The sequence below is a fragment of the Melopsittacus undulatus genome, chromosome 6 (genome assembly GCF_012275295.1).
Source record: "Melopsittacus undulatus isolate bMelUnd1 chromosome 6, bMelUnd1.mat.Z, whole genome shotgun sequence".
NCBI lineage: Eukaryota > Metazoa > Chordata > Aves > Psittaciformes > Psittaculidae > Melopsittacus > Melopsittacus undulatus.
The window spans coordinates 42,109,786-42,132,017 of NC_047532.1; the positions used below are offsets into that span (position 1 = coordinate 42,109,786).

The following is a 22,232-nucleotide window of genomic DNA, read 5'->3' on the forward strand; positions in this document are numbered from 1 at the left end:
AAATAACCTTTGTGTCATGGTATGTATTTCTGGATAGATGAGGTTTATGGCAGTTCCTCAGCCGCAGCAGATGATGCTGCAAGGGGACCAGACTGTGACATTCATTCTCAAATGCTTCCTGCTTTACAATATATAAATGTCCCCTTGATGTAAATGGGACTGGCTGTTCTTTATGAAAAAGAGGGGCCAACAGAAAATGCTGTTTTTTTAACCTTTAACTTCATATCTTGCAAACAGTGGTGTGTGTATAAATCATATAATTAACTCTAGGTTGTGTAGCTGCAAAACTGAGGTGGCAGAATTGACTTATATTAAGTGTTGCCATGGTTTAATAAGCTCTGCTTTAGCACTGAGATGTTTTCATCAAAAAGAAATCTGATAAGGACAAGTATTTGGATTGTGTGTTTGCATCCACAAATGAGGAAGAGGGCAGAAACGAATGCTTTTTTCTACTAAAAAACAAACACAATCTTTTATCTTCTTAAAGTAAGTTGTAAAGTTGGAGTCTGTATCTGAAGTTTTTTTTTTTTTTTGCAGAAGTTTTTAATTTAGTTTGTCTGTAAAGGATATATGATGGAATCATATTTCTAGCTTGAAAAAAGCGTTGGAATACTTTCAAGAAGCAAAAGTAGCCAAATTTCTGTCAGGCCTATAAAGCAATTTTAATCACCAGCAGCAGAGCAGTCCTGGCTCCATGCCTATCTGTATTATCAGGCATAATTAGCTTTGTCATTTGCTCTTTGGGTCAGAGGTTCTGTCTTGCCTGATCATTCAACGTTATGAAAACTGAAGGGAAAGTGAATATGTTTCCACTGATAATGGATGTGGAATTGGCACCTGTTTTTTCTAACTCAGTGATACTTCCTTCTATTTTGTATCTTTCCTCCTCTCCATTAAAACTCCCATACTGACCCCTTAGGTGCTAGTTATAAATCTCTAGGATGGAGGTTCAGACCTGTTATCACATTCTTGCTGCTGCTGGAGGTGGCACTGGGATAGACCTGGCCTGAAACACAGGAATGTTGTGCTGACCTCTTTGAAAAAAAAGGCATCTTTGCTGCTGACTTCAGTGGTTCTGGGAGCTTTCTTTTGTTTCAGCAAGACTATTTAAATGCATGAGGTGAGGTCTAGACCTGGTAGAACACATTATTGTGTAGGAGCAGTGTAAATTCATACAGCTAGTGGAGACTGGCTTGAGCAATCCTAATATACCATTCTATTCTCTAACAGGATGAGTTCCTTTTCCCTATACCCTGGATACCAGATACCATGTATCTCTGCTTGTACCATGTGGTCCAGCTCCTCCAAATTCATTTATAGATCACAGTTGTTATGGGGAATCCAAAGACTGAGTTTTCAATTTTTTTTTTTTCTCTTCTGATACTCTTCAAAGACTGATTAACTGCAATAGAGGAATCTCACCTCTGAAAGCTCTATATTATACCCAAAGAGAGCATTGTGTATATAGATATATAAATTTGATTTTTACTGGGGCTTCCAGAAAGATCAGGGGTTTATTCTGTATCCAGTACCCACCTACTGTCTGTTTACACTTCAAGCTTCTGAAATATTCAAAATGCAATGCACGCAGCAGTGATGGGTATTTCACTTTTCATAAAATGCCATTTCCATTAGCCTGCACATTAATAAATTGGGCTTTTGGTCATCTGAAGCTGACAGCACATGGCTTCAGGAAAGAACTGCAAAGAAGTATCTCTGTGTTTCCTTGGGGGTGTCTGCTTTCAGCCTCCTCCACCTGCCTCACACTGATACAGATGCTTTATGAGAGCCCGTTTTGGTGAAGCACTAAGCACCTTTACCTCCCACTAACCATGTAAGTTCAAGCACTTACTGCTGTTTCAGCAGCTGCTCTCCAAAAGTAAAGGAGATATAGCTTCCCCAAATATCTAGCTAATGTTTCCTCCTTGCTAGGGGTTGCTAAGTAGCAGTTTTTGTCAACCTCCTATCTGGTATCAAAACCTAAGAATATAAAACCTGTGATTTGCTAAGACACCCCATACAAGGAAATGGCTCTGATCCCTTCAACATACAGAAAACTAAAAAGCTGTTATTGCTAGGGAAGAAGCGTTAACATTAGCATTTACAGTCAGGGGAGGAGAGGCTTTTTCCACTTATTTTCAGGAGAATAATTTAAGTGTTGCATTAAAACAGTCTAGTCTACATGCAAATTTGATTTTTGACCTTTTGTGCTAATCAAAAGCCATGGTGCTAAAAAGCTGTGTACATTATTGCAGAAAGTATGGAGTAGAATTAACTAATATACCTTCAGTATGGTTGTAGCAGATTTGAAGGTTATTTCACATACTTCACTACATAGGGATCAGGATCTAAAGCACTAGAAATGTTTCAAGTAGCAATTATTAACTCTTGATGGAGATCCTGGTGATACATGTAGTAAACTACTGGTATTAAATATAGCAAGTTGTTTTGGTGGTTATGTGAAGTAGGGATATAATATAATAGGCCATAAAGATTTGAGAAAATTGCATGCAAAGTGATTTTAAATAAACTGGGTACATTGTCAAATAATTAGGGGTACTTTTTAAAAGTATCTAAACCTCATTTGAACTCTGTTCCTAATGCAATTCACTGAGCATTTCTAGACACAGGAGGAGCATGTGCAGAATGAATTGTCCACCATAAAGCACACATCATTCACACATGCACAGGCTTCTGCTGCCATACACACTATACACCAGAAAGGGAATTTTATACTCACAGTTAATTTGGTGCTTCTTATAAAATCTATTACTGGCATGATCTTTTCCCCAGTGCAATCCCAATATCTTTTTGTTTCTTCTTTGGTGAGAGGACAGAAAGGTGCTTTCCGGTCTAGGAAACGAAATCACAAAACCATACACTGTGTTTATCTATATACATTTTCCACAGATCATCTAGCAGGAAGATGGGGAAACTGAAGGAGGAAAGAGGCGTATGGGGAGAGATATCTGGATAGTTGGGGCTGCCAGCATGGAGAAATGGGTCTTGAGAAACCCCCACCCTCCCTCATTTAGCAAGGATCATGGAGGTCTCCCCTGAGCTGTCCCAGCTATTAAGCATGTTGGCATACCTGAAAAGACTGGCAGTTTTTTGTTTGACCACCTTTCCAAGATTTTTCCAATATGTTTGTTTCTGAAACCCAAAGTCAGTGAGTACTTCTTGGGAGGCTGAGACAGCCACTCAGATGTCTGTGGCAAGATGTGAAATCCATGAGGATCTGGAATAGGAAATGAAAATGATTTCCACTGTCACATTTCTTTTCAGTTGTAACAGAAGTTACATTTTTTTTCTTTTACAATTTTTTTCTCCCAGGAAAAGAAAGGAAGTCTAAGAAAGAGTGAAATGTAGTCCCAAAAGCTTTCCAAAACAAAGGTGACTAAGCTAGCCTATCCAGATATAACTGGGTTTTGAAATTCCAGACTTTGCAACCTTTTGCATCAACAGCTTAACATCAACAGCTTAAATTTTGCTGATGCATAAGATAAAATTTTCTCTTTTCCATTTATGTATTTTTCAATGCTGACAATCCAAAGCATTAATAACTCACCTCTTCAGTAACAAAACATAGTGATCTTCTATTGCAAAAGAGGCTGCTTTGTTATTCCCTGAATTTTTGAGGTTTTATTTCCTACAGATTTGTGATTTAACCATCACCACCCCTGTAATCCCAGGCTTCCTGCATATCCTTTCTGATCCACTCAGTTGGTATGTAACAGCATGTGCTGTGGCTTGTCCAGACTTTGTGACCGCTGCTGCCAAAACCCCTGTGTATTAGCTGAGTTGGTATGCCCTGACCTCAACAAGGACAGATGCTCAGACCAATTGTTTAAGCCACCTCTGTTTAGGAAACCAGACCAGTCCTTTCCTCCCCCGTCTTGCCCTGCAAAAAATAAACCTAGATTGAATGTCAGTGTCACTTTTCACAAAGCAGTGCTCTGTTTTCAGTGAGCTCTGCTTTTAAGATGCCAGGCTGCGTGGTCAGAGTGACAAATGGAGAACCCCACTCAGAGCTCTCTGAACTTACCCTTATATAAATCAAAGTGAGTGGACCTGATATTTCCCTTGCAGCATATTCTGCTTTTAATGGATTCTCAATTTTGCAACAAACTGCATTGTATACTTGGATTTAAATGTGTGTCTGCTCCTTCTCCTTGGCAATACAGAAAACTTCAAAATCAATTCAATCCTTACACTCTAGCAGAACGTGGACTAAAATTGGACAGCTAATTGTTACAGAATAGGAAGGTTATTTAAAATAACATGTTCGTGAGAAGTCTGGTATTTCACACCCACTGTTAAAATGGGGTTTAGCTCATATTTCTAATTTCAGCTATTTGAGATCCAGACCTGCAGGTTGAATGCTCAGTGGTACCACACCGACAATGAGCCAAATTTGTTGCTTTCTGATGTTTCTTTTCGGTGGGCAGTGTGATTTTAGGTCAGACATGAATAGACAAGTTGAGTAACCCTTCTGCTTTGGTGGACCTCACCTAACACTCTTGTGAGTTATCTCAGAAAAGCAGCTGTGTCTGCTGTGTTTATGGGACAGAGCTTGGGAGAGCTCCCATCTGTGTGAGACATCTCACACCACTGCACTTTCAAAACCCTGATACCCATATTGTTTTTTTTCCTTGGTATTCTATCCCACTTAATTCCTAGAAACTTCAGAACCTACAGTCAGAGAAACTTATGTAGAACTGAAGAAATTCTTTTAACCAATGGATTTTTGTAAACAAACATATTTGAATGCAGATCTATCTCTATTCAATCTATTTTATAATTGTCTATATGTTATAATTATAAAGTACTATAGGACTGAGATCTTTTACACCTTCCCCCTTTTTTTAACTTCTTCCTTTTCCTTACTGGGAGGAGTGAGAAAATGGCTGATGACACTTTCAGAGTCATTCACTGCTTTATGAACACAAACTCAGTTTCAGCGCAGCACTTGCACACCTATTCTGCTCATGTGCTCTTGGAAGTCTCACTCTTTACTTGAGTATGCTCAAGTAAATTGAAGGGGTTATGTGGAATACGAATTTATCTTTTTTAAAATCAGATTCAGGGAATTTTATTTTATGCTCCTTTTAATGCCAATACTTTTGTCCCAGGAAATTCTCCACATAATCATATTAGAAAGTAAAGAGTAGACAGGGATTCTACAATCACCATCATAGGTAAGTCCTCATTTTCCCCCTTTGAACAACCCCAAAGCTACTGCTAGAAATCCAGTACATGGGTGGTTTGCAGCTTGCAAGACACAATCTAGCTTTACACCGGTTTCCTTAAAGCAAAACAAAAATGAACAAAACGAGTTTACTTGTGTTCAATATTTGCAGAGTTTTGTGGTAAACATTTGGTTTCCTAATTCCAATTTATGGTTTACAAATAGGTTTCCTTTTCCTCCCCAAAGAAGCAATGTGTGTCCTTTTGGAAGCCTTATTTATCTGCTGAGTGCTGGGGCTCAGCAGTGCTGCAAGAATGAGCTGTCTGACCTGGGTCTAACTCTTGCAGGGAGCAGGCAGCACCTCAGCCCTTTGGGTGACCCTGCTGGAAGTGGCAGTGAGAGGTGAGCTACACATTCAGTTTGTGTGATGAAGATACAGGATTCCCAGAATTTCACCTGAGACATTTACTTTTTCCTTTATGTTTGTAAATCAAACTCAAGGTCAAACATTACGAGGGTCAGCTATGCTACAAGTCACGACATTAATGGTAGTAAGAAATGCCTTTTATCCCCTGCCTCTCTTTTGCCAAAAGGTCATGCCTGTTACTCCTGAAATAAGGCTGTGGTCACCAGAATTTAAGCATCTGTTTACTCCAGGAGATGCTATTTGAGTTCACTCTGGCAGGAGATGACAAAGGGCTCTGCAAAGGCCTTGTTCACTCTGATTCCACTTGTCTTCAACAGGCTAAAGGAAACCTGGCTATCTATTCCCATCCCTGCAGCTGAGATGCTCTTAAAAGTGTCAGTCAGTCTATTAGTGCTCATAGAACAGAGGATAAACTTGGAAAGTGAAGCCCCTGCTGCAGGGATGACTACTGGTGACAGATGGAAACCCACAGAGATGGGAATGAGCTTGGGTCTCACTGTCACTGCAATGCACTGCAAATCTATGTTTGAACAAAGTATTAGTTACAATAATGAAATTCAACAATTCAAACATGGGGCTTCATCGACAAAAATCATCTTTATGGGATTTGCAGTGTAAATTCTGTACTTGGCCTAGTACAGATTTGATTACCTAAATCATGTGCAATCATAAAGCAAATTTTAGATATTTATTTCCCTTCTCCCTCCCCCCCTCCCAGAAGTGTAGGAATATCTGGAGCTCACTCTACAGACTCTCTCAAACTCCTTTTAGGTAAGTCAGCCACTCAAGCTTAAGGACATGTGAAATCTGCTGTTACCTGTATATATGTGCTCCACATAATCAGGGTGCTTTTTAGCAAACCTGGTCTTTAACCTGTTTCTTTCATCAGCCTTGATTTCTGTCCCAAGTGGTGTGTACATAACCGAAAAAGATGTTTCTCTAGTGATGGCTTCTTCAATCATAGCCTAAAACAGGCATAAAAATTATATATTACATGTCTGTTTGTGGCTAGTTAGAAAAAAAAAACCAACAAACTTTCACAGATTATATTTTCCCTTTAATAATTGCACAGTCATTCAAAGATAACACATTTTGGTCTTGAATATTAATTTGATGAGGATTTAAATTAGTTCCAGAAAACACTTGCCTATCTATACTCAGAAATTCCATTTAATGGAGAAAGAACATTTGTAAACAGTTTTCAGTGCAGCGAGTCTATGTCTTCAATGAAAAGAAAAGTATTAGATAGATTATCTTTTAGAGGAAAAGAAGAAGTGATTCCATGCCCTCTGAAGGTCACATCTTTCATCTGAGGGTTTTATTCAGTCCTTGGGAGTTGGTTAAACAATACTAAGCATTCATATTACCCCTTGGGTTCGCATGAATTCGACACTCTGCCTATATGGAATATTAGTCTTAAAATATTGCATTTAAACACCATTTGCATTGAGTAAAATTCACTTCTGTGCAGAGGGCAACATAAAGCTTATGAACCTTGTCATCCCTTAAAAATTACTCAGATGATGCATTGTGCTGCTCATGCAGAGGTGGATTTCACACTTAGTGGACCCCAATGAACTGGTGCTGGAACTGCCAGGAGCTACCAGCCTGGAAACAGTTTTGCTCAGTATTCTTATTGATCAGTGCAAGGGAGATTGAGCTGCAGCTCCTCCTGGGTTGGGTTTGGCTAAGACTACATTCAGTGCTGCTTCAGCTGCATCTGTTGCTAAAAAGATTTTGTCTCCTTGACATGGGCAGTCCTTTCTGGAAACTGGGAGAACTGCAAGGCTTCATTAAGGTATCTCAGCAATTGGATAAACATGGTTAATAGTGACAATACTAACAAAGTTAATAGAGATGGTCGGAAAGGTATGAGAGGAAAAGATATGTATTTCTAACAGGATGTATGAGTCTCCAAGATCACTTTATACGCTGAAGGTATCATTATGGGACTAATTTGGTGTTTTATTGACAAGTCCTCCCATTTATTCTCCAGTCTATCCTCCACTTATATAAAAATATTTAAGAAACAGCATGCCTCCGTGAGTCATATGTTTAGCTGATGACTGCTCCCACCAACCCAGAATGGAAGGCTGAGAGTGCCAGTTAGTTAAATACCTGTGCCCTCTCTTTAATAGCTTTAGACAACAGGTCCTCTAATACGGCCCTATGCCACTTTATTTCCATTCTGTTTATTGGCATGGGATATGCAGAAATTCTATGGAAATGTTTTAAGCAGATATTGGGATAGGCTGTCGTACATGCATCCAGAGTACTCTTACACTGAATACTCCACCTGGATGTCAAGGGTGTCACTGGGGATTTGCTTATATTTTTAGATTACAGTATTTAGTCAGCCCATTGTCCTGCATTTACTGGAATGGAAGCAGTCTGGACTGGCTTGCATGTAGCTCTGGAACATTAAAAAGCTTCAGTTGTGTGCAAAAGTATCATGACCACCTGGGGCAGTAATAGCTTTCCCTCCCAGTGAGAAAGAGTTGCAATTTTCTATGAGCACAGCCGTGTTATCCACAGTTAATGCCAAAGATCTGGAGATATCAGACCAGAAAATAGCAAGTGTGTCCTCCTGCCAAGAGCTTGGAGGTCCATGAATGGATCCTGTGCCCATTCCTCCCAGCAGGAATACTTGCTAGGCTGCACTGATTTATAGGAAAGTGATTTTAGGATTTTGTATTTCCATGGAGTTTAAGTATCTTGTCATCTAGGGCCCTTAGAGGATCAGTAGCAAAACAATCATACCAATCTAGCCTTCCAAGGTACATTTTTTAAAAAAACAGAGGTCTACTTGTTCAAGTTTTACTGAATTTCATATGTAAATATAGGCACAGAATTAGGTCAGCCTTATTCTGTGTGAGATATTGGGCATTCTGCTTATTTTCTATAGATTGGCAGCCATTTCCTAATCTGGACCAGACAAGCTCTGTATTCTGCCTGAAAAGTTCTCTTTTGGCTTTATCATCCCCAAGAACAGTTCAAAGTCATGGCTATAATATCTCTGCATTGCCATGTACCTATGGCTGTTCTGCACAGCAGAGGGCAATAACGGTAAAATGTCAGCCAATGGGGAAAAGAATAGATCCGTAGTTTCTGGTCAATACTGCTACTGAAGGTATTATTATTACCCAAGAGCATTTTTTTTCCCCAAGCTACTGACCCTGGACATAGATGCTATTTGTTTTATTATCCTCTTGGATTTTTATGGGGTAAAGTCTTTCAGGATATAAAACTTAAGCCCATAAAAACTTTGGAGGAGAAAACTTTATACGATGAAATCCCTAAGGATTTTTCTGCTTAAGCCTTTATGCACTGAAGTCCTTATGCGTGGATGGATATCTGGCAATGTGTCCAGGAAACAGGAATGCCTACAGAACATCATCTGTCATGCTGTACACCATGCATTAGGATATAGTCACACTGTGGAGACGATTGCAAGGGCTCCGACAGACTTTCAAGAGAGTTCCTGCAGAGAGGACAGGACAACTGTGGGGTTTTTTTCTTCCCCATTTGCACATGCTTTGGTTTATTTTCATCTGAAGGGTCCTTTCTGCAACGTCCTCTCAGATGCAGCAGGGAGGATGTTGCTGTTCTGGCCTTGGAGTGAAAGAAGTGTCAGGCTACTCACGAGTATGGGGGTAGCTGCTAAACTGATAAAGGTGATAAAGAAAGATGATTTTTTTTGTCATATCCTGCAAGTGAGCTCTGCAATGTTATCTCATCTCATCACATGATGCTACATCCCAGCCTTCAATTCCAGCAGAGCTAGAAAACTTGAAATCCTTGAGATGACCTTAAACTATAAGAAAGAGATCCTCTAGCAACATACAATAACGTATGTATGACTGACATGAGTTCACTGAATTTGGTGGTTTATCTCAGCAGTGGACAAAATCTATTGCTTCAGCAAAGATGTGAAAGTAGCTCAAGAAGAGGCTGTAGAGTAATCTGATGATAGGGAAGATTTCTTTTTGTAGTTATGGGACTGACTCATACTTTGCTATGTCAGGAGGTTTATATCCCTGTTTTGGAAGTGTGGGGTATCAGAGAAAGTCTTCAGAGAAACCATCTGGAGACAAAGTGTCTCAAGGAGTATTTATATTGTCAGCACTTCTATTAAAATACTAACTAATTCCTTCATGAAACACAAGCATTCACAAGGTTTGAGGGATGTACATTGCTATCGTGACAACTAAAAAGCCAAAAGATATTCTTAAAAAAAATGTTTTGAGCAAGTGTTTAAACATATATTTGACCCAACACTACATAGTCCTCTGAGCACCTTGCTCCTACAATACCCTTACATTCTATCATATGTAGTAATGTTACATTTCACAGACCTTTCAATAAAACAAGCTTTAGCCTGAACAACCTTATACTGTTCCTTCACCACCCACTAAAATCCTGTTAAGAGCCCATAAAATGAATAGGCAGATGCACAAGAAACAAAGCTTTCCCATGCCAACTTCTGATGGCAAATGATATAACTACTTCAATATTTTTATGAAGCTCTTGCCATTTTGCGGGCTTAGAGGAGACATAGAAGAGATATGGCCCTGTAGCAAAAAATTCTTCATAACAGTGACAGTAGCTTTCCCTGCTACAGTCCTTACCCTTAGTCCTTTTTAACTACAGAAAAGTTTAATTTGGAAAATCCAATTATCTTAACATCTGGAATTAGCCAAAAATTTAGATGTCTTTCTAGTGCCTTATCTTGCAGCTGCAGTGCACACTCAGTCACTGTCTCATTTACAGTACACCAGGGATTGATGCTTTTACAGATGATTTTTATTAATGCAATGATATGAGTCAAGGTAAAGCCATTAGCCTCTTCTATGAATGGCTTCCACTCTTAGGCTGGTAGTTAGAATTGTGGATGCACAGTGGTGCAGCCTATGTGCTTTTCTCTATATCTTTCCAACCATAAGGAAGTATCTGGCAGCTCTGCCACTAAGTCTGTTTTGTTGTGATATGAATATCTTCTCACCAGCATGATCTTCTTACATAATTTTTATTATTTTTTTTTCTTTCTGGAGGAAAAATAAGTAGCCAGAATTCGAGAGCATATCCTTTGCTCAGTATGTTTGTGGTATGAATAAATAATGTATTATACAATAGATGAGAACTTCCTGCTTATCTGCCATGTAATGCCTCCCCATTAATGTAGGTCACATCAAATATCAGCTTATTTAGGTTCTTAAGTTATTAACGTATTTAAGTCTGTGAGTTATTTTGTATGCAGTGTATTTTGAAAGCGGATTTGCAGAGCACCACAATGATAGATCTGTGCATTCTGCTGACTTCTGAAAGGCAGAGGTATTCCAAATGGGTTACCTTAGGCTTCAAGACCTGTTTGATACCCTGTTAAGAATCTCTTTATGTTTTGGGAGAAAAGAAATCCATTTTTTACAACCTTCCAAAGAGATTGCTATTCATTAGAGAAACCCGCCAAAATACTCAGAGTGCGGAAAAGCTGGAGGCTGCTCCTGAAACTCCCTGCCTGTGATGCTGGCTGGTGGGAAAGCAGGAACTGAGCACAAACGTGGAAATGCAATTCTAGTTCAGGGAAGCTCTCTACCCACAAGCCCTAATCTCACAAACTCATGTGCATGGAGAGTGCTGCAAGAGTCATCAACTCTTGTGTCACTTGCCGTAAACTGAGAATATTACCCTTTCATCTCAGCACAGGGGTAAATGTGAAGGATTTCAGTGTTTCTTTGCTATGATGGAGCAACTCTGAGACCAATGAAACAGAGGCTATATTTACATTGCAAAGGTGATCCAGAGCATTGGCAAGGTGAGTCCCTGTTACTGCTCAGATTACAGTTTGCTGCCATCCCAGGCAGGAGCTCTAGCTTCAAGACAGAGGGCAGGCATAAATCTGCAACGGGGCAATGTGGTAAGGACTTTTTGTAAGAGCAAGTAGTGATAGAACAAGGGACGGTAGGTTTAATCTGAAAGAGGGTAGATTTAGGTTAGATATTAGGAAGAAATTCTTTACTGTGAGAGCGGTGAGGCACTGGCACAGTTTACACAGAGAAGCTGTGGCTGCCCTGTCTCTGCCAGTGTTCAAGGCCAGGTTGGATGGGGCTTGTATCAACCTGGTCTAGTGGAATGTGCCCCTGCCCATGGCAGGGGTTTGGAACTGGATGAGCTTTAAGGTTCCTTCCAATCCAAACCGTTCTATGTTTCTATGATCAAAGAACTGGCCCTGTGAACAGGCTAATTATCCTCTAAGTGAAGCCATTGGCCAAAACCACAGCTTTTAACCAGTTTTATTAATATTACCCCTTTCTTAAAGATAAGAGAAGTTTTGTGGTGAGAATGCCCTAGTCCCAAAAGAAAATTCACTGGGACTGCTCTGAGCAGCAGGAGTGACCTTCCAGTGCTAGGAGAAGCCTTTTGCCATCACAAGTACTCAGTAGGTGTTGGGCCAGCTCCATATGGCTCCCACTATGTCAGCAGTGGTTCACAGTGTAAACACCAGGGTTTTTTTCTTGTGCAAAAGGGGTATATAAACTGAATAGTTTTGGTAACCTGGGCTCAGAGGGTCATCTTAACTCAGACAGGCAGAGCTAAAGGTTGAACATCGCTTGAGTGCCTTACGTGAATGTAGTTGGAACCCACTGGACTACAGCTGGATGCTGCATCCATCTGTTGATGCAGGCAAGTTCTTAAGAGGCAATGATTGAGCCTTGCAATGAAATACCCCTGGGAGAAAGGTGAGATACTTGTTGTAGGGGGTTTCAGGGCTTTTAGCCTCAAAAGAGAAAAAAAGGAAAAAAAAATAGAAAAGGCAACTAAAATGCAGAAAATAACTGAAGGAGATGTCATGCCTTTCTAGAAATGAGCTCAATGTAGTTTGGAAACTTCAATGTGAAAAGATGAATCAGACCGCCAGACGTGGTGACTGATGTGGTTAGCCTGTAAAATGGACAGCACTTTTCAAAGGGGCAGTGAAAAATCATGCCCAAGTCATTGCAATAGCATGCTACTTTATGTGGTTGAATAGCTGCTAATTTAGTAGAAGACAAATTGACTGTATCTAGTGCTGTTTCTGAAAAGTGGCTTTATCTATTTTTGTGTGATGTCCTTTGTAGCTCTTCAAGAGCAGATGTGCAGATGGAAAGCCACACAACCAGCAATGATCCTGAGAACACAAACTTCTGCCTGTAGCTTCATCTCCCCAGAGAAAGAAGATAGTATACAAAAATGGAAGAGGATAATAAATGTGTAACTTCTTAAGGACCTTTGTAACTTGAGGGAACATTAAGGCCTGAGAACAGCACAAAATGGCTGGTTTTCTGCACTTATTTCTCAGGCTTTTGTAAATCTTAAAGCTCTGCTTTGCAACCCAGCAAAAGCCAGAATGAACTGAAAATTCTACTTGTGATATATGCACATTACTTTTGAGCTACCCTGTAGGTTTTTTAAATGATCTGGAGCTTTGCTGGCCAGGTTGTTCCTGTTGAGCATCTTTGAGACATGATTTATGGCCCTCTGTTAATAGTTAGAACCCTAATAGGGTTTCATAGTGGGATTTCAACAGCTACCAGCTACAGTAAGTACAGTGCTGCCTATTACGTTCGGCTAGTATTAAATCCATCTTTCCTGCAATTAGAGACAATTAACCCATCTGTTTTAATACTTGTGACATTTAAACTAATAATTTCTCTTACTATGTAAATATAAGTATGATTCAAGCAACAGTTATCCTACCATGTATGATGTAGTGCCAGAAAAATAGAAGTAGGTAGAAAATATGTGGAGGTAGATATTATTAAAGAAGAAAGAATACAAAAAAAAGTTAAATCCCTTGCTTTTGTACATGTGAAATTGTTTTTGGAATGGAAATATAAGCAATAACAACAGCAATAAAAAGCTCCCAAATCAGTATCAACATGATAGAAACTCTGTTATGTTATTTTATTTGCCTTTTCAATTACTCCATATTTTTTATTTGAGAACAGAATGAAGCTGATTTTTTTGCAGCCGTGTGCTATGTCTTAAAAATAGTATATTCTGAAGCCAGAATGGTCTGAATCCCTGAAATGGCATATGTAGGAAGAGGCCCATTCTGCCCTGAAAATGTGTTAATAATTTTAATCTTAGCAAGTTGCTTCATCCATGATGCACTGAGAACATAGGAAAACCATAAACTGGTCAGAAGCCGCATTGAGATCATCTGGATACCAATGCAGTGTTTTAAGAACACTGATTGTATGGGCCAAAATATAATTTCTTTTTTATAATTCTAATGTGTGGGGTGAGGGAAATCATTATATCCCAATTTTCCACCAGAAAATTTAAAGCTTAGTGTTTCAAGGCAAGTGTTGTCCTTCAAAATGGCCATTGATATAAAAGAAGGAGGATTACCTGTTGGGTTTTATAGAGAGAGGTAAGAGAAATGTCACCTCTTTTTCTCACATGAGAAAATTCAAAATTAAATCTTAAAGCAGCAACAAGCTCCCCAGACCTCTGAGACAATATAAGCTTACAGGTATTAGACACTTCTGCCCGTATACACAACAGTCATTGACCTCAATGGGATTTTCTCCAGGTTTAATTAAAGAAGGAACTTTTCTGCAGTGAAGTGTGGCACAGCAAGATCTGCTAAAATAGCCCTGAGAATTAATGAGAAATATATTTTCTCAGTGCTATGATACCCAGGCTGCCCAGAGAGGCTGCCTGTCAGCTCCTATCAGTCATTCCATTAGGAGGATCGCAAAACATCCCTGCCGTTGCCAGCTTGGAAACCTCACTTTCCGTAGCAGGACACAGGTCAAGTGTGAGCATGCAGGACTGCTGACGGGTCTTGTCACCTGCTGAGACTGCAGAGGAGGTTTTGGCTACCAAGAGCTTTTTCCTTTTAAGTTTCTTGATTTGGCTTGTCACTCCACAAGGTGTGAGATAAAGCTGAGTTCTAAAGGAGCTGACAGCATTCATTGCTGCACTGTAGGTGTTCAGCCACCTTGCAGGGTTGGGTTATCGTTTGGTTTATTGTGTGATGTGTGTATTTCTCTGTGCTTGCAACAGCAAAGGCTTTTGAAATGGAAGCACCTGATGCTCACAACAGCATCAAGACAGCAAAACAAATGTCTGAATACCCAAACCTCCATGTCAGCCAATGCATGTGTTGCTGGAAGCTTTCTCTGTGACACTGAGTTTAGCTGACAGAAATGTTCTCAGACACACAAGTTTGTGAGCTCCATGTGCAGCAGTCACAGAGCCAGTATTTTCTATGTGTTAGGAGCAGCTCTGTGATGGCTGCAATCTTGGCCAAAACGCTGGGGCTGAACAGGAACTAAAGCTGAAATGTCTCCGCTTGAGCTGTAGCAAATACACATTGGCTACGTTATGGAATTAAGACTTTCAGTACAGGTGGTTATGAAAGCTTACAGATATGAACCTACAAGCTTTGAAATGCCTTCCTGGGGTTCTGTTAGTTTCTGCACTAAGTGTGCATTGCTGGTGCAATGGCACTTAGTAGAAGACTTAGGCTAGATGGGATTGACTTTGGTTGGAAGTCTATGGCAGATGCTAGAGCTGAACCTTTAATAAAAAATAGGCCACATGGTTTTAATAATGGAATAGTAAGAGCAATTAAATTTGTAGTAGTGAGTTAAGTCTAAGATATTTATAAATTCAATAATAAAGGCACTTTACACTAAGATGTCAGTGCCAGATACTGGTGAAGTCAGGCTGTGACTTTCCAGATTTTTGCAAAGTTCAAGTTTGAGAACGTTGGTAACTTTTGACATTGTGGTATCTGTGTGATGTATTTTTACTCACGGAATAAAACATCCAGGTTATATTGTAGTTTTTAGCCATTGGAAATAGTGACTAAAAGAAAGAGGACTTACAAAAGCGTGAGTAAAACTGGACAGTCTGGAGAAGGACTTTTTCTATAGGATGAAATATCTCAAGCCTATTGTTTGCTTTAATATTGCCAGCTAAGAAATTATATTGCTGTCAATAAATGTTAGGGACCTTACCTCACTAATATAAAAAATAAGTTTAAACTTTGTCTTGCTGCTAGTGCTTTGAAGGTATCAACCATAATACATTTAATAACTTTCACATTATTATTTATTGTGATGAATTCTACTTAAGTCACCTATTTTTAACCTAACAGCCAATACACAAATCATCCAGAGCATATTCTGTAGTGGATTTGAAAAAAAAAGCCCATCCATTTGATCATATATTAACTTAGAATGTATATTTTCAATCCATGGAATAAAATATTTGAACATAAAAAAAGGCCCAACTAACAGAATAATATTATCCAATATAAATTACTTTTTCACTTCTCATCAGTATTATAACTTTATCTCAGACTGGAATGGAAGGTGGGTATTAATATTCAAAACCAACATAGGGCATTAGATATTACATATCACAGTACAGAAGATCCAGAAATAGATGATTTACTTTAAAGGGGATAATCAAAGAAAGCTAATCAAAAAGCTAATCAAAAAGAATATTTAAAGTTGCCTTGATCATGATCCATAGGTGCATGTACAGGGAGAAGATTACAAGTACTAAAGGTTCTTTAAGCTTTCAGAGAAGAATGCTTAACATAAATTGTTGGAAGTTTGGACTAGACATGTAAGATCCCAGTTTGTAAACTGGGAAAGAAAGAGGGGGCAATAATGAAACAAATCATTTATGAGATGGGCTATATTAAATAGTCCATTATTAAACTGTTTAAATGGAGATTGGGTAACTTTCTCAAAACCAGACTCTGTTTTCTTCCTTTGGCACCAGTGTAGGAAGGTAAGGGTGCAATTCTGTGGTGTTTTCATGCAGGAAGTCAGGTAATTAATTAATCAATATGAGTCCATCTGGCCTTAAAAATCTGGCAGCCCAAACCTTGCAGTTTGCATAAGAGGAGGTACACAGTCACGTGGAACAGATTACTGCTGCTGAAGAAGAAATATGCAAAAGTTAATAATGAGTAGGAGAGCAACTAAAGGATGTCTTAAAAAGAACTGTAAAGAAAGAGGACTTCTGGCAGTAGATGTCAAGGATAGAAGAATTTCAAAAGAAAGTATCAAACTAAAATCAGGAGAGGAAAACCAAAGGAGATACAAGATAAAGATGGCTCTGAGCATGAGGAATAGATCAGGAGAGAAAAAAAACCTGTGATTTAGAAGCAGGATAAATAATAAGGAGCTTTGCAGATGTGAATTAAAGGCTGTATTTTTTTGCAGTGAAGATGTCAGCTGAAGGATTCAAACGGTCTTCCAATGTTTTGAAGCCATGAAAGAAGTAGAAGGCAGGCTGTGAGGAGGAAAAGCCTTTTCCAGCAGTTAAAAGAATCATGAAAAGAAGAAACAAAAGTAGTCATTGACACACTAGAAGATTATATACATGACCCACTGATCAAAGCAAAAAGTGACATATCTAATCTAATTTTTTTTTTCCAGAAAAGTAAAAAAGAAACTATCCTGTTCACTGTCTATTCCCTTCTTCCTCAGAACATTTTGCTCACGGTTTTGAGCCAATGTTAGCGAGCTCTGGGGCAGAGGAGTAGTTAGGAAGAAAAGTGTGCATCAATAGCTGTTGCTTTGGTTACAAAGGCACATGAGCATGTATAGTTGTGACAAGCTATTTTCAGCTTTACACCGTGAAATAGAGAGAATATTTATAAAAAAGATTATGTTACTTATGCTTGGTCTCTCTGTGGTGGAAAGTCCCAGTGCAGTGTCACATCATCCTGCATAATTGTTGCTGTGTGCTCTAATGACATTGAAGTCACCCCTGATGCTGAGTGCACAGAACTCATCAGCTTGGGAAAGAGAAAGTTGCTACTGGTGCTGGGGATATATCTTCATGAACAGCATTTCTTAAGTGCTAGCTATTAACTTGAGTGGGAGCGGTACTGGGCACCCAGCTGCCTCCACTGTGTGTGTGTCAGCATATAGATACCGCTGACTCCTTAGCTGAGCCCACGCTAAGGCATACGCACAAAAGGCACAAAATTGCAGAGCAATCTCAGTCTCCCAGTGAAAATCAAGCACGGTGGGGGATCAAACAAATGGTTAGATCTCTGCTGACATTTCAAAGCTTCTGCAGAGAAAGATGACAGCAACTTAGGTTCAGGAGAAAGGCAGAGAAGGAGAGGGAATGGGGCACAAACAACATGATGGAGCCTCTAGGTACTATGGGGTCCAGGGAGGCCCACACATCAACTCTCAACACATGAGCTCTGGAGTGAAGCAGAAATTAATCAGAGTCCTACCACTGCCAAAATCCTTTGACCCTTGCTATCTAGGAATACGATGGGAATGGCTGGAAGCAATTCAGTATCCCCACTTCAGCTCTGGTTTAGACTCTATGGGGAGACATTGTGATAAATCTTGTCCTTCACACCACTTTGTGGGCCCTGTTACCTAGCAGGAGAGTCTGAACCCCTGGAGGAGAGGACAGCTATGACAGCTCCTCCTTTAAAGGTTTATTCTTTGAAGCTTCATGTCCATGACATCAAGAAGGGAAGTCAATGGATACGAGTGTTAAGAGACAAAAAAAGACATCCCATTTGAAGAAATGACCCCTTCATGAAACCTGTTTGTGAACTCAAGATTTTAAATGAGTCTGACCCAGTGGGAAAAAAAATCAAACTGTTCTGTACAGAAGAAATTCTCTGCTGGAAAGCAAATAAGAAAGTTCACAGGCACTGCAAACACTAGCCCAGTGGGTAATTCTCTGAATGAGATGCACTTTGCACTCACAGCAGTACTGAAATTCAGCAGCTCCCAGGACTGAGATTTATTCAATTTTACCAATAAGAATGCAACTAAGAATAGTTTTATAAAGGAAGAATTTACTGTGGAAGTGAAGATAAAATACCAGATTCTGATCTTTATTACCCTTGCTCATGTCAGAAATATTTTGCACCACTTCACATAAAGTACAGATGTCACAGATGTTCTCACAGAACAAACTCACAAATGGGATCAGAATCAGACTCTGAAATTTTATCCCTAGGGACATATATTGTTCCTAGTATCATTAAATCCCTTGTATGGACAAGGAGGACCCGAGGGCCAGGTCCACTCTTGGAGACAGAACGGATTTCCACCACTTGGAGCTCAAACACTGCAGTCCCTCTGAAATGCACCTTGATCACACAGAAATTAGGGGGATTGAAGGCTGGGGCACCAGAGGCAGTGGTAAGCTCCTGCAGCAATAAGTGTCTCCCAGAAAAGGATCTAGTATCCATTAACCTCCAGGTTTGTAGGAGAGCTCTCCTCAGTGCAGAAGGGGGTACCCTTAAATTTAAATTTGTGCTGATGGGGATGAACAGCCATCTGAATTAGCTCCAGAGACAAATTTTATTGAAATCAATAGTCTACTCCCCATGTAAGTAATCTTTGTGGACTGGGGTCTTACCTAACCATCCTTCACAGAACACTTTAGGTTTCTCTGCGACCATTTGTTAAAGTCATTTTTAACTCCCCTTCCAGTTGAAGAGTTTGGAAAGGTGTCAGAAGATTAGTATCATGCAAATTGCAAAAGAAAAGTGTCGCTAAGGTAGGAAGACTTCACAAAAAATAGCTTAGGGAACTATACAGTATCCAGAATTAAATTTTATAGCAGTCCATAAAATTGAAGTATGAGCCAAGGGTTAACAACCTTGAATTTTGCCCTTAAAATTAGTCCAAGAAGATCTACTTCATTATAAATACTGTAGTACTATATAGTGTCCTGTTGATTGATATGGCCAAGAGCTACCTTTGTCGGCAGTCTTTTAAGCAGTAATCCTTCATTTTGATCTTAATAGTAAGATAGGCACCTCCTTCCTCATTGGGCTATCAATTTTTACCTGCCAATACAGTTTGATGAGCTTGCTTATATGCTGCTCAGTGCCTCCTGTCAGCCAGTACATATAGTCAGCGATCATGGCGCTCCTGATGACAAAAGCAGAATAAATGAGTGTACAGGGAGGGAAGGATGTATATAGCAATATTTAAAGGAGGTAATTCTTAAAGAGTGTAACACAAGGTTTGTATCAAAAGATTACACATAAGTCTCAGTCTTTGTGCAGCTTCAGTAAGATAAACATTAGTAAACATTTTTCAGCTAGCTAAACTATCTGCTAGCAAACATCCCTATGTTTTCTTTTAATAGCTTTTCCATATTTTACTCTGAGCAAATATTTAATGATTGCTATACAATATTCTAGTCTAGGTTTTTTTGCTTTATAGTATTTGTGAAGGATGTATGTTATGTACAAGTACATTTCTTCTAGGACAGCATCAACATGTATAACACCCTGTGGCTTGGACATTTGAGCTTATTACTTGTCTATGGCTAACTCATAGTTCAACTTTGATTAAACTATATCTTAAAAAAATCCCAATAAAACAAACTAAAGTAATCAGCTATCTTTTGCTACCTAATGGAGCATGCTTTAGTACTCCCACTGTCTGTGACAATCACTGCATTGCTCTTTTTAGACTGAGGGATATTAAAATACTATTGTGCAATAGATATTAATGTAGAGTCTTAAGAGGCTTTAGAAAATCAGTTTGCTTTTATGGCTGCCTCTTCACATTGCTCTCTGTTTCCTGTCCTCTAGAGATTCCAAATCCAATTAAATGTGACTAGATGTAATTCCAAATTGTCACTTAGTCAATTAAACATATAATAATCTTCTGTACCTAATTACTAGCACCAAAAGTTTATTTGTTGATGTAGTGCTAGCAATGTGTACTTCTGCATGTTCCCCTTATCATTGCCTATATATTAATTGTGCTTTGACATTACCATAAATTGAATTTGAAATTTTCCCCTAGTTAAAAGTGTCTCACAAACAGTAATCCCAATGCTGTTGTTGTACCCTTTCAGAATGTACTTTCCAAGGCTGTATTATGTTCTTAATGAGACATAACCAAAAATATGCGGATTTAACAATACACATTTCAAAGCAAGGCCAGTATCAAGGGGTAACATATTTTTACAAACAGGAACTAAATCTTCCCTCAGATGTTTCCATGAGGCTCCCATTAATTTCACTAGGAGAAAAGCAATTCAGTAGGATCCATGGATTTCTGCATTAGGACTGGATTTAGCCATAAGCTTTACCCAATGCTCATTCAAATCATTGGCAAAAATCCTCTTGACTGCACTAGAACAAAGAGTGGTTTCTAATTGAACATCATGAGCCCAGCCGGCACAGGATGAACAAAGGATGAAATCTTCATTGCCTTGCAATTCATTGGCAAAACTCTCACTGACTCCAACTGGTGTCAGTGTTTAATCCCAGGGATGACATATGGATCCTGTGGATGAAGCAGAGAAGCTTTGCCTGTTTGACCTGGGATGGTTTTGAGGAAAGACCTTCACTATGCCCTGAGGTGGAAAAGGGAAACAACCGTGTGGCACAGAATTGGGGGAAGACTTCGAATGAATTGGTCATGTTATTGTGTACCTTTGGTCTACCAGAGGTGGACTACAAAGCTTCTGGCTACCATGGCAATGGCACAGCTACTCTGTAATGGTGTACATGAACAGTGGTGGCCTCCTGCAGCCACCTCATCAGAGAGAACGAACTTTCATTCTAAATTTAGAGCGATTCTTAAGCACTAAAGCCTTGTCTGTCTTGGAGTCAAAAGACATTTGGAAGTAGTAATTTACAATTTGGGACCCTATAGATTTATCATGCCTCAACTGCTGTAATTTCAAAGATTAAAACTGGCAAATCGTTAACCTGAGTATTGCCCTGTCTCTGCCTGCTGCTGTGGAGCACTGCCATGGGCTGAACACTATCAGTCGATACAGAGACACCTGCAGTGTGTTTTTCCATCCCCACTGCAGGGCTGCAGTCTGGCGACGTGAGAATGCATCCCACTGGCAACACAACATGACATCCAGTTTGTGACCTCCTGCTTCTTGATGGTAGCCAAGACTTTTCTCCCAGTATGGCACTGTTTTCAACGGAGGAGATACGTGCAGAGCCCTGGACAAATCTGGAATCATTTCTCAGACAAGTTTCTCCATCTTTCTCTGTTTCTCAGCATCAGCTGTAAAGTGCGGATGACCATATTTGACTGATTTACTTATTTGGTGTGCGAGTCCTCCTGGCACAACCTTTTGCTAATTCTTTGCAGCGTGCTTATTATAACGTCACTCTGGTTGTGGCAGAGGTCTCCAGGCATTGCTGCACTCTCGAAAAATGCCTTTCCTCTTTATTCTTCCTCCTTAATTTGTTCTTATTTAAAGAATCAGAAGCACACATATTTCCGGCATTTGTGTTTAGTTTTTCAATGTCTGCTTTTATCCCTACTAATTTTCTTCAATATTGCCATGAATTACATCAGGAATGGTGAGACACAGACATAAAACATGTCTGAGCCTTTCACATGCCTCCATGCCACTTTTGCTTCTCAGTTCCTTGTCCATCAGGGAGCACACTTGCTACTGTAACCTCAGGGTTTACAATTAAAAAATTCCACTTTCAAAAGAAGCACAAGCGTTAAGGCTCTATGCGCATGGCTTGTGTCCAACCCCAAATGTGCCCAAGTCAGAGAGTGTTCCTTAAGGGCCTCCAAAGCTCAATTCACAGAACCAAAGTGACACATGCAGTAGGGAACT

The 22,232-nt window shown here is 39.5% G+C and overlaps 1 protein-coding gene across 1 annotated transcript in view; it reads right to left on the reverse strand.

Annotated features, from left to right (window-relative positions):
- SPATA16 (spermatogenesis associated 16) overlaps positions 1 to 22,232 on the reverse strand; it is a 148,681-nt gene that overhangs the window by 9,789 nt on the left and 116,660 nt on the right. Inside the window, exons 5-8 of the mRNA XM_031047077.2 lie at positions 19,462 to 19,546; positions 6,433 to 6,580; positions 3,092 to 3,238; positions 2,741 to 2,853 (exon numbers count right to left, since the gene is read on the reverse strand). Of these exons, the coding sequence (XP_030902937.2) occupies positions 2,741 to 2,853; positions 3,092 to 3,238; positions 6,433 to 6,580; positions 19,462 to 19,546 (493 nt within the window). The remainder of the gene's footprint in view (positions 1 to 2,740; positions 2,854 to 3,091; positions 3,239 to 6,432; positions 6,581 to 19,461; positions 19,547 to 22,232) is intronic.